General features: G+C 44.9%; 1 protein-coding gene across 2 annotated transcripts; it reads right to left on the bottom strand.

Moving 5' to 3' along the window:
* Nucleotides 1–476: 476 nt before the first annotated feature.
* On the bottom strand, nucleotides 477–7,757 carry LOC132869537 (uncharacterized). Of its 2 annotated transcripts, none has more exons than XM_060902750.1 (2): nucleotides 2,400–7,757; nucleotides 477–2,242 (listed from the first exon to the last, which is right to left on the bottom strand). In XM_060902750.1, the coding sequence occupies exon 1, from the start codon at nucleotides 7,685–7,687 to the stop codon at nucleotides 2,786–2,788; it is 4,902 nt and encodes a 1,633-aa protein (XP_060758733.1). In that variant the 5' UTR covers nucleotides 7,688–7,757; the 3' UTR covers nucleotides 477–2,242; nucleotides 2,400–2,785. The 2 variants fall into 2 exon arrangements, with proteins under 2 accessions (XP_060758733.1, XP_060758732.1); XM_060902749.1 differs by having other exon boundaries at nucleotides 2,538–7,757.
* Between the last annotated feature and the right edge of the window lie 4,046 nt (nucleotides 7,758–11,803).

The following is an 11,803-nucleotide window of genomic DNA, read 5'->3' as shown; positions in this document are numbered from 1 at the left end:
GTATTGATGCCTAGTGTGCAAAATCTTTGAAAATAAACGGTCAAAAGTGTTGATACTGGGGATTTGTCATTGTGGACATCCAAAGTGAGTGTTTGGGCTGTTCAGATGACATTCCCTGGCTCAAACACATTCCTATTCCAGCCTTGCATAGTGAGCAGTAACTGTCAGATATTCTTGCAACTTCTTGTCATAGATCTCTTGGCAAAGCTCCCTGATAAGTTTTCTTCTTCTGAATTTTGGAAGGACATCCTGTGTTTGGTGCCCCATTTTCTCCAGTTGTTGAGTTAGGCCTTCACAGTGTTCCATGGAACATCTAATGTTTTGCAAATTCTTTTGTACCCCTATCCTGATCCATAACTTTCAACAACGAGAGCATACATGCATATATATATATAAGCTCTTTTCAAACCATGGCTTAAGCAGTCAGATGAAAATTTACAGAAACAGCTGATCTTTATTTAATCAAAATCAGTTCATTGATGACAGGTGTATGATCACTCCTTTTGAATGCGGTCACAATCACATGCCCCGTTATGCATACATATGCATAAAAGGTTAATTTTTCTTTTCTTTTACATAAAACATTTTTTCTCACTTAAATTTTGTTTGTTGCTGTATCACATTAAAGGTGGAAAAAAGATCAGACATGATGTATCTTGGTGTCATTTTTTACATCACAATTTTAAAAGGGGTGTATAGACTTATTATATAAGTTCTATACACATATACACAAATTGTGTGTGTGTGTGGGGGGGGGTATTAATTACAAATATACAAAAATTGATGGAATATTTTATAACTGAAGGTTGAATATTAATGTTAGAATCAGTGTTGTTTTCGTTAACGATGATGAAATTATTTCGTTAACACGCCTTTTTTTCATGACTAAAATGAGACACTGACGAGCTAAACATAACTCTTTGATCACGAAAATATGACGAGACATGTCTGTTGTTTTCGTTGACAAGATGAGATGGAAATGTTAGTGGGTTGGCTATAGGACTATCAAAATACATGGCGTTTCCTCTAACAGCGCGTGCAACCTGTCTGCCAAATGCTGAAAATATCAGCAATGCACTGCATCCTGTCCTTGTTTGGCCACGCCCACCAGGCACAGTGCACACCGGGGCAGCCGCACACAGTTCATGGACCATGGCGGCGGCAACGCCAGCACAAGGGCTTGGTGGGCGGAAAAGACATGATGATTTATGGACATACTTTACGTATAATCCAGCAGAAAATAAAACGGAATGCCTTGTAGTGGGAGACAGAGGTACACGCTGTGGCTATAAACTACGTGGCAAGAATACGACCAACCTCAAGAGGCATCTAAAGGCTCACCATGCTGCTATTTCTGCGATGGTAAGTTAACATTACAAGAAGTCCTGTTAACAAATCATGTATACGTTTGCTAGCTTTGGTTAATGTCACTCAACAATCGGGCTGTGATGAATTTCCTATGAAGTTTTCCAAAACACTGTGACCTGGCGAAAATGAATGGGACCGCTAGCTTCATGCTAAAGTTGGCTTGGTTAAGCTAACCTAAATTCAATTAACATGTCATGAGTAAAACTTGTCCTGCAAGGATTATTGGTGGGACAGCAACTGAATGCTTTGTCATATATTGACCCATATTTGAGTTACTGTGAAACATACAGGGGGGAATGTAGCTTTTCAGACCTGTTGCTGTGCCTTAATATGTCTAAATAAGCAGCAGCACACCTGGCTACTCTAACATTAGCAGCATGTTTAGCCATCATATTTACATTAGCGGACAGCGTGGTCATCTTCTAGTTGTGTGTTCATCATGACATTTTCAGCTTTATTGCGCATTGCAACATGTTAAACGGAGGCAGAAACACAAGTCTGTGAACAATGGAGTATTCACACTAGCAGACATTCCAACCTGCAGAAACTCATTTCAGGGAGGTGTCGTGACGCATGACTTTTTTCCCATCAGCGGGGGGTCACGACACTTCCCTGAAATGAGTTTGGATGTCTGTAAACCAATCAGGATGCTCTTTGTCTAGCATGTGCAACATGAACAGGCACACATGCAGTTTCTCTCGCTCTCCCTCGCGCACTCCGTCATATGCGCGATGCAGACATTAATGTTTCGCATGCACGCTGTTCTGCCACCCTTACACGCCCTGCATAAGCTGGCAGACAGATAACTCCTCCTCCAATCACCACGCTGAAGATTTCTTGAACTTCGTTTAATGATGAGTGAAGTTGGGTAAAACTACAAAGATACAAACATGGATTGTATTCTTCTGTAACAAAATACATATGAAATCCAATAACAGTTTTAAAGTCCATTAACTCTTATTTCTTTTTAACAGCAATACATATATTCTTTATCAACATGGAAGTATTTTTAACATCTGACAACGGATTACCTCGTCCTGGGGCCTACATCAAGAATCAGTGTAACACATGTAATATCAGCTCGTAAAAATATGATGTCCCATCTACGCAAATTAAACAAATATTCATAAAAAATACAACATAAAACTTCCTTTAACATCATAACCTACCGACAGTACATCCAAAGACAAGGAATGTGAAGGATTAAGTTTGATGTGTCAGCAGATTATTTTCTCACATGAACTTCTCTGATTTGACTTCCTAATGTTGTTGCTAAGATACTGATGTCATCAGTAAACATATCGCTCTTAAAGCGACAGAACACGTTACAGTGCTAGAGAGACAGAACACTCCCCGTCTGGTGTCCCTAGGATACCACTATATAACAGTTAACATAACAAATAACACAGTTCTGAAGCTATTCAGAGGGAAGGAGTGTAATGACTTGGGTTATAGGGCGTAGGAACAGTTTCACCCCTTCTTTGTCAGCGACCTTCACTTCCACCTTGCGGACCCTTCCGTCTTCACTTGGAAACACCTTGGTGATGCGTGCAAGTGGCCAGTCATTTCGCTTGGATTGACAGTCTTTCATGAGGACCACAGTCCCCACTGTGATGTTCTGCTTGTCGGCCTGCCACTTCCTCCTCGGCTGGAGGGTAGACAGGTATTGTTTCCGCCATCTGTCCCAGAAGGTGCTCGCTAAACTCTGCACCTGCTTCCATTGACGTCTGAAGAGGTCTTTGCCCCAAAATTCACCTGAAGGGACAGGGGTCGGACCGAGCTTCTGCGTCAGCAGCGAGGTGGGTGCCAGAACTGAGGGGTCATCCGGATCAGTGGAGATGGGTATTAGGGGCCTTGAGTTCACAATGGCAGAGGCCTCAGCCATGAACGTAGCAAGAACTTCATGGGTTATTCTGGAGGGGCCTATTTGAAGCATCATAGAGTCCAAGATGCTGCGGGTGACTCCTATCATCCGTTCCCATGCTCCGCCCATGTGTGAGGCGTGGGGTGGATTAAAGGTCCACTTGCATCCTTGGTCTGCGAGAAACTGGGATACTTTGCTCTCATCCAAGTTGGAGGAGATGTTCAGTTCTTTGCATGCTCCAACAAAGTTTGTTCCGCGATCGGAACGCATCTGTTTCACTGGGCCACGAATGGCAATGAAGCGTCTCACAGCGTTTATGAAAGAGGAGGTGTCCATGCTTTCTATTATTTCTATGTGGATCGCTCTAACGCTTAGGCAGGTGAATAGTACTGCCCACCTCTTGTCGTTGGCATGGCCACCTCTAGTGCGTCGGGTAGAGACAGTCCAGGGGCCAAACACATCAACCCCCACATATGTAAAGGGTGGCTCCATACTGACTCTGTCTGAAGGCAAGTCCGCCATTTTCTGCACTTCACATTTTCCTCTGAGCCTCCTACATGTCACACACTTGAAGATGAGCGAGCTCACACATCTTTTGGCTCCTACAATCCAGTAGCCCGCTACACGCACAGCACCTTCAGTCAGATGACGTCCTTGATGTTGACACTGTTCATGATAATGTCTCACGATAAGGACGGCCAGGTGGTGTCTCCCAGGGATTATGATGGGATTCTTTTCTCCCGGACTGATGTTTGCCTGGGAAATGCGGCCTCCAACTCTCAAGATCCCGTCTTCTCCCATCACAGGATTCAAGGTAAGTAAAGGGCTGTCTTTTGGAATGTTTTTCTTGTTTCTGATGCACTGAAGTTCTTCTTGATAGGCCTCTTCCTGTACAGCTTTGATGATAACATTCTTGGCCTTTGAGAGGTTGTCTGTGTTATGGGATTCAGCGCAATAGTGCCAGCCTTTACAGTCCCCCGGCTCTTTGAGTGGGTCTCTTTTGAATGAGCTAGCAATGTGTATGAGGCTCGCCACACTTCGAAACAGGGCCTTTAAGGTGGAAAAGCGCTCAAAGCGCTGTGTGTCGAGGTGGTGCTCCTCGGCAGTGGTGCTGAGTGCAGTAACTTCGGGGCGCACATCTGCATCCTCATCTGGGTTCACTAGGTCGAAGTTGTCTGCACTGTAAGTTGACTGCTCTGAGCGTGTTAAGAATGAGGGCCCTGTGAGCCACGTGGTGTCTTTGAGGCGAGCGGCAGGCACAGACCTTGTTGCTAGGTCGGCTGGGTTCTGGTTGCTAGCCACGTAACGCCATTGTTGAGGCTCTGAACTTCTTCTGATTCTCTGGACTCTGTTGTTCACAAACACATAGAACCTACGTTTTTCATTGTTGATGTATCCGAGGACAATTTTACTGTCTGTGAAGAAGGTCACCTTATCAACAGGGATGTCCATCTCTGCCTTGATGGTCTCTGCTATGTCCACAGCTAAGACGGCAGCGCAAAGCTCAAGGCGGGGAATAGTTAAATCTGGACGTGGGGCAAGTTTAGCTTTGCCGAGAATGAAGCCTACGTGGAGGCCCCCACCTTGGTCCGTAACTCTTAGATAGGCTACTGCCCCTATAGCTAAGATGGACGCGTCTGAGAAAACACAGAGTTCTCGGTGTAAGGCTGCAGAGGGGGAGGTCTGGGTATAAGGCCTTGGGATTTTCAGAGCTTGAAGCCCTTGCAAAGAATCTCTCCACTGGTCCCACAGCACCTGTTTGTCGCTAGGTAAGGGCGCGTCCCAGTCTCGGGTGTCTGCTGTAAGGTCTCTAAGCAAAGCCTTGCCTCGAATGACAACTGGGGCAGCAAATCCAAGTGGGTCGTACAAACCATTTATGGTGGACAACACTCCACGGCGAGTGAATGGTTTTTTATCACCCGAAACCTGGAAGGTGAACGTGTCGCTCTTGAGGTCCCAGGTAACGCCAAGCGTGCGTTGAACTGGCAATGTGTCCTGACCTAGGTTCAAGTCTCTTAGCCCACTAGCGTGGTCTTCTGTAGGGAAGGCTTTCATGACTTCCTCACTGTTCGAGGTGATCTTGTGAAGCCGTAGATTTGAGCAGGCCAGCATCTCCTGCGTTCTTTTAAGGAGGTCAACGGCGACTGCAGCTGAGGGCAACGATTTTAGACCATCGTCTACGTAAAAGTCTCTCTCCACAAATTCACGAGCGTCTTCACCGTACTCAGCTTCTCCTTCCTTAGCTGCTTGTCTGAGGCCATAGATTGCTACAGAGGGGGAGGGGCTATTGCCGAAGACATGGACCTTCATCCTGAACTCGATGACTCCCTTGCTTTCGTCATTGTCTCGATACCAGAAGAAGCGGAGGAAGTTCCTGTCTTGTGGTCTGACGACGAAGCAGTGAAACATCTGCTGTATGTCTGTGGTGATGGCTATCGCCTCTCTCCTAAAGCGGATGAGTACTCCAAGGAGACTATTGTTGAGGTCAGGGCCGGTCAGGAGCACGTCATTGAGAGAGACCCCATCATGTTGACAGCTTGAATCAAAGACCACCCTGATCTGGCCCGGCTTCTTTGGGTGGTAAACCCCGAAAAGAGGTAAGTACCAACACTCCTCATGTTCCTTAAGAGGAGGGGCCACTTCCGCATGACCTTGCTCCAGTATCTTCTCCATGAAGCCAAAAAAGTGGTCTTTCATATCAGGTTTTCTGGAGGACTTTTCTAATGACTTAAAACGGTTCAAGGTCTGTCCTTTGTTATTGGGTAGGCGCCTTCTCTGTGGCTTGAAGGGGAGGGGAGCCACCCAGCTGCTTTCTTCGTCTTTGTAAACACCTTCTTTCATGATGTGGAGGAAAGTCGTGTCTTCAAAGGAATGAGCTAACTTCTCATCATGGTCTGTTCTCTGAAAAATGTCATCTCTGAGGTGTGGTCTACTCATGTCTTGTGACACTTTCTTTTCTGGGACACGAGTGGGTGCATTCGGAGGGCTTGTGTTACAGACGCTCTCTTTAACAAGGAGCGTGTTGGGGCATGGTTCAAAGAGTGATTGCCTGCCATTGTCCAGAGTGTTTGTGAAGAAGACGTTGACACTTGGTGGTTTATGGACTCTTCCCAGGCAGACGTTACCCACTAGGACCCAGCCGAGGTCTAGCTTCTGAGCGTAGGGGGCGTCATGCGATCCATTTATTTGTCTTCTCACTTTATGTACTCTTATTATGTCTCTGCCGAGAAGCATCATTATTTGGGCATCATGATCGAGCTCTGGGATTTGTCCCGCTATAGGCCTTAGGTGAGAGTGGTGATGAGCAGCTTGTGGTGTGGGGATCTCTGAGCGGTTGTTGGGGATGTTATTGCACTCTATCAAGGTTGGGAGGGGTAGAGTGACGTGTCCATCCATGGAGCTTATTTGGAAGCCGCACGCTCGTCTCCCACTTGCCTCTGCTACGCCTGCACAGGTTTTCAGACGGTAAGGTAAGCTTTGGCAAGATACGTCGAAAACATCGAAGAACTCTGGCTTCACCAACGAACGATTGCTCTGGTCATCGATGACAGCATAGACTTTGACTGCTTTATCTTGTTGACCGGATGGGAATACTTTCACCAGGCAAATCTTAGAACAACTTTTACCGCTGAGTTGGGTTCCACAAACTTCAGTGCAGAGGGCCGACAGGTCTTCTTTGTTAGAGTCACTTCCCTCCCCGCCATGGGCGTCAGCAGGGGTGAGGGCCTTTGAGAACTCAGGTGTAGGTCCTGGGTGTAATGCAGAGTGGTGTCTCTCGCTGCCACATTCAATGCATTTTATCTCTTTGTCACAGTCCCTGGCTAGATGTGTGGTGGATGCTAAGCATTTGAAACAAATACCGTTCAGCTTTAGAAGGGCTTTTCTGTCTTCTAGAGACTTATCTCGAAAGCTACGACACTTGTGTATGGGGTGTGGCTTCTTATGGATTGGGCAATGCTTTGCTGGGTCAATGTGAGCTCTGGTTGTGTCTGTCTTTTGTGGGGAGACATCTGTTTTGTGGACTGCAACTGACATTCTGTTTGTGTTTTTGAGGTGATCTGATTTTGCATGGTCAGCATAGTGAGGAAGCGAAAAGCTGGGGTCATTGCGCATCTTCGCCTGTTCAGATATAAAGTCCACAAGGACAGAGAAGGGGGGAAAAGAGACCCCATGCTGCTTTTTAAACGTGTAGCCTAGCACCATCCACCTCTCTTGCATTGTAAAGGGCAGTTTGTGGACAATGTTAGCTATTCCCCGAGCTGTATCCAGGCAGGCTAGTCCCGAGAGCACTCCTTCTAATTTGGCCACTTGGAGCTCCATTAACAGGTCGCCTAACTCTCTCAGTTTTTTCCAGTCTCTGTTGGAGATCTTTGGAAAGCTGTCCACTTTTTTTAGAAGCGCACTTTCAATGACTTCAGGTGCTCCAAAGCACTCGTCAAGCCTCTGCCAAATCATATCTAGGCCTCTCGCAGGGTTATAGGCATGTACACCTCTTATGCGTTTCGCCTGTTCACCTGATTCCTTGCCTAGCCATTTGACTAGGAGATCCATCTCCTCCTTGGCTGAGAGGTTGAGGCTGGTTGTGGTGTTTAAGAATGATGCCTTCCAGGCCCTATAATTTTCTGGCCTGTCGTCAAACTGCAATAAGCCCGTTGCAATGATTTCTCTGCGTGCCATAAATTTGACAAAATCAGACATGTTGTTATTGTTGTCTGTGTGTGACTGAGAGGGGCTGTTAATGTTTCCATAATCAGCTGGAGCCGGGTTAAAAGCAGGAAGCTGGGGTTGTGTGGCTGATGGAAGTGCTTGTGACTCAACATTAGTGAGAAGTTGCGGTGGTCGCACTGGAGCCTGTGGCTGTGTCGTGCCAGAATGTCTGACTGGCCTTGGGGCAGGTAAGTAAATGTCTTTGTCAGGTGGCTTGACATGGCCGAAATAAGCCTCATGCCTTTGTTGTCTTTGGCCTGGATGTTCTGTGATAGCTGAAGGCTTGCAGGTGTTTGCAGTAGTGTGAGTAACGTATTTGTCTGCGTTGACAGCGTGACGAATGGGAACATATGTATCAGCATCGGAGAGGAGCCCTGAGTATGGCTTATTATGATGTGTGTCGCCATCGGAGGGCTGCTCCGAAAATGGCTTGGTGGGGCGTGCATTGGCCCCAGAGGGGGGCGAGTGTGACCTGCTTAGGGAAAGGTCTCTATCCATATCTATACCATGCAACTCTGATGGCACTGGTGGTAGGCATGGGTTCTCAGTCCCTGTGGCTGGATCTGCATGAATGTCTGCCCATAAGCCTGCTTGCTCTCGAACATATTCACTCGTTCGCTGAAGACTGTCGTGTGGGGTGTGTTTTACATCCAATTCGCTGTTAGATCCATTTTCACATGTGAGGGCTGTAGCTAATGCTTCTGCCTTGGCAGCTGCGGCTGCGGCTGCTTTTTCGGCACTTAAAACTTCAAGCTGTGCTTCAAGATATACCTTTTCGGCATCCAATTTTGCTTTTTGCATTTTGATTTGCATCTCTTTTTCTGCATATTTGATTCTGGCTTTTGCCTCTTCGGCTTCGGCGTAGGCTATTGCAGCCGCTGAGCTAGCAGCGGAGCTACGGGAGCGCCTACTAGATGCGGTCGACATGCCGCGCCATGTAGCAAAAGAGTTTGGCGATTGCTGCTTCTGCCTTTCCATAATGTGGCTGTAGCCTGATCGCTGCGTTTATGCTCCGAAGTGAGCCTCCTTCTGACTGTTCTGCTGTGACGTCACTGACCTTTTCTGAATCCAAGCCCGCCAGGGTGCTGTCGTTTTACTGTTCTGCCACCCTTACACGCCCTGCATAAGCTGGCAGACAGATAACTCCTCCTCCAATCACCACGCTGAAGATTTCTTGAACTTCGTTTAATGATGAGTGAAGTTGGGTAAAACTACAAAGATACAAACATGGATTGTATTCTTCTGTAACAAAATACATATGAAATCCAATAACAGTTTTAAAGTCCATTAACTCTTATTTCTTTTTAACAGCAATACATATATTCTTTATCAACATGGAAGTATTTTTAACATCTGACAACGGATTACCTCGTCCTGGGGCCTACATCAAGAATCAGTGTAACACATGTAATATCAGCTCGTAAAAATATGATGTCCCATCTACGCAAATTAAACAAATATTCATAAAAAATACAACATAAAACTTCCTTTAACATCATAACCTACCGACAGTACATCCAAAGACAAGGAATGTGAAGGATTAAGTTTGATGTGTCAGCAGATTATTTTCTCACATGAACTTCTCTGATTTGACTTCCTAATGTTGTTGCTAAGATACTGATGTCATCAGTAAACATATCGCTCTTAAAGCGACAGAACACGTTACAGTGCTAGAGAGACAGAACACACGCTCTTGCTCGCTTGCTCGAGATTCCGGGAGATATTATCCAATTTGCAGGCATCAGGGAGCCACTATCAATATGTGGGAGACTCCCGGAACTTCCAGGAGACTTGGGATGTCTGCACTTGACAGCGTTTATGTAGCGAGCATGCGCACTAGACAGCGTTTATGTAGAGAGCATACACACTAGACAGCATTTATGTAGAGAGCATGCGCACTAGACAGCATTTCTGTAGACAGCATGCACACTAGAGAGCGTTTATGTAGAGAGCATGCACACTAGACAGCGTTTATGTAGAGAGCATGCACACTAGAGAGCGTTTATGTAGAGAGCATGCACACTAGACAGCGTTTATGTAGAGAGCATGCACACTAGAGAGCGTTTATGTAGAGAGCATGCACACTAGACAGCGTTTATGTAGAGAGTATGTTATGAACAACCTGTCAACCTCGATTACAATTTCCTATCTCTGTATTGGCCTAATTTAATGTTTTAAAGTAATTATTTTTTCAACTAAAATGAATGACTAAAACTGGACTAAAACCCTTTTAGTTTTCGTCGACTAAAACTAGACCAAAACTATCAAGGATGGAATTGACTAAAATGTGACTAAAACTAATAAGCATTTTGTCCAAAAGACTAAGACTAAAACTAAATAAAAAAATGGCTGCCAAAAACAACACTGGTTAGAATGTACACAATGCACATACTGACAAATACATGTGAGAGTAATACAACTTACCTGAATAGCAGTGTAACCCATTTTGATCACCAATACCTATTCAAGGCATCATTGGTCAAGCTGAAAATTATTGTATCATTTCATAATTAAGTATGGTAGCAATAAGTACTGTATTCATTGTTGTATATAATTGTACTCATACATTTTTGTAGTTTAGCAATACAATGAAATGTCAATTGGCTACAGTAATATATAGTTTTTAATTAGATTAAAATCCAACCCCGATTCCAAAAAAGTTGGGACAAAGTACAAATTGTAAATAAAAACGAAATGCAATGATGTGGAAGTTTCAAAATTCCATATTTTATTCAGAATAGAACATAGATGACATATCAAATGTTTAAACTGTGAAAATGTATCATTTAAAGAGAAAAATTAGGTGATTTTAAATTTCATGACAACAACACATCTCAAAAAAGTTCGGACAAGGCCATGTTTACCACCGTGAGACATCCCCTTTTGTCTTTACAACAGTCTGTAAACGTCTGGTGACTGAGGAGACAAGTTGCTCAAGTTTAGGGATAAGAATGTTAACCCATTCTTGTCTAATGTAGGATTCTAGTTGCTCAACTGTCTTAGGTCTTTTATGTCGTATCTTCCGTTTTATGATGCGCCAAATGTTTTCTATGGGTGAAAGATCTGGACTGCAGGCTGGCCAGTTCAGTACCCGGACCCTTCTTCTACGCAGCCATGATGCTGTAATTGATGCAGTATGTGGTTTGGCATTGTCATGTTGGAAAATGCAAGGTCTTCCTTGAAAGAGACGTCGTCTGGATGGGAGCATATGTTGCTCTAGAACCTGGATATACCTTTCAGCATTGATGGTGTCTTTCCAGATGTGTAAGCTGCCCATGCCACATGCACTAATGCAACCCCATACCATCAGAGATGCAGGCTTCTGAACTGAGCGCTGATAACAACTTGGGTTGTCCTTCTCTTTAGTCCGAATGACACGGCGTCCCTGATTTCCATAAAGAACTTCAAATTTTGATTCGTCTGACCACAGAACAGTTTTCCACTTTGCCACAGTCCATTTTAAATGAGCCTTGGCCCAGAGAAGACGTCTGCGCTTCTGGATCATGTTTAGATATGGCTTCTTCTTTGAACTATCGAGTTTTAGCTGGCAATGGCGGATGGCACGGTGAATTGTGTTCACAGATAATGTCCTCTGGAAATATTCCTGAGCCCATTTTGTGATTTACAATGCAGAAGCATGCCTGTATGTGATGCAGTGCCATCTAAGGGCCCGAAGATCACGGGCACCCAATATGGTTTTCCGGCCTTGACCCTTACGCACAGAGATTCTTCCAGATTCTCTTAATCTTTTGGTGATATGTAGATGATGATATGTAGATGATGATATGTTCAAACTCTTTGCAATTTTACACTGTCGAACTCCTTTCTGATATTGCTCCACTATTTGTCGGCGCAGAATTAGGG

The sequence above is a fragment of the Neoarius graeffei genome, chromosome 21 (genome assembly GCF_027579695.1).
Source record: "Neoarius graeffei isolate fNeoGra1 chromosome 21, fNeoGra1.pri, whole genome shotgun sequence".
Classification (NCBI taxonomy): Eukaryota; Metazoa; Chordata; class Actinopteri; order Siluriformes; family Ariidae; genus Neoarius; species Neoarius graeffei.
Note: the sequence above shows the minus strand (reverse complement) of the source record. Positions and strands in the feature narration are given on the sequence as shown.

Coding starts and splice junctions, on each gene's coding strand:
- LOC132869537 (XM_060902750.1), bottom strand. CDS start 7,687: ATGATTTGGCAGAGGCTTGACGAGTGCTTTGGAGCACCTGAAGTCATT.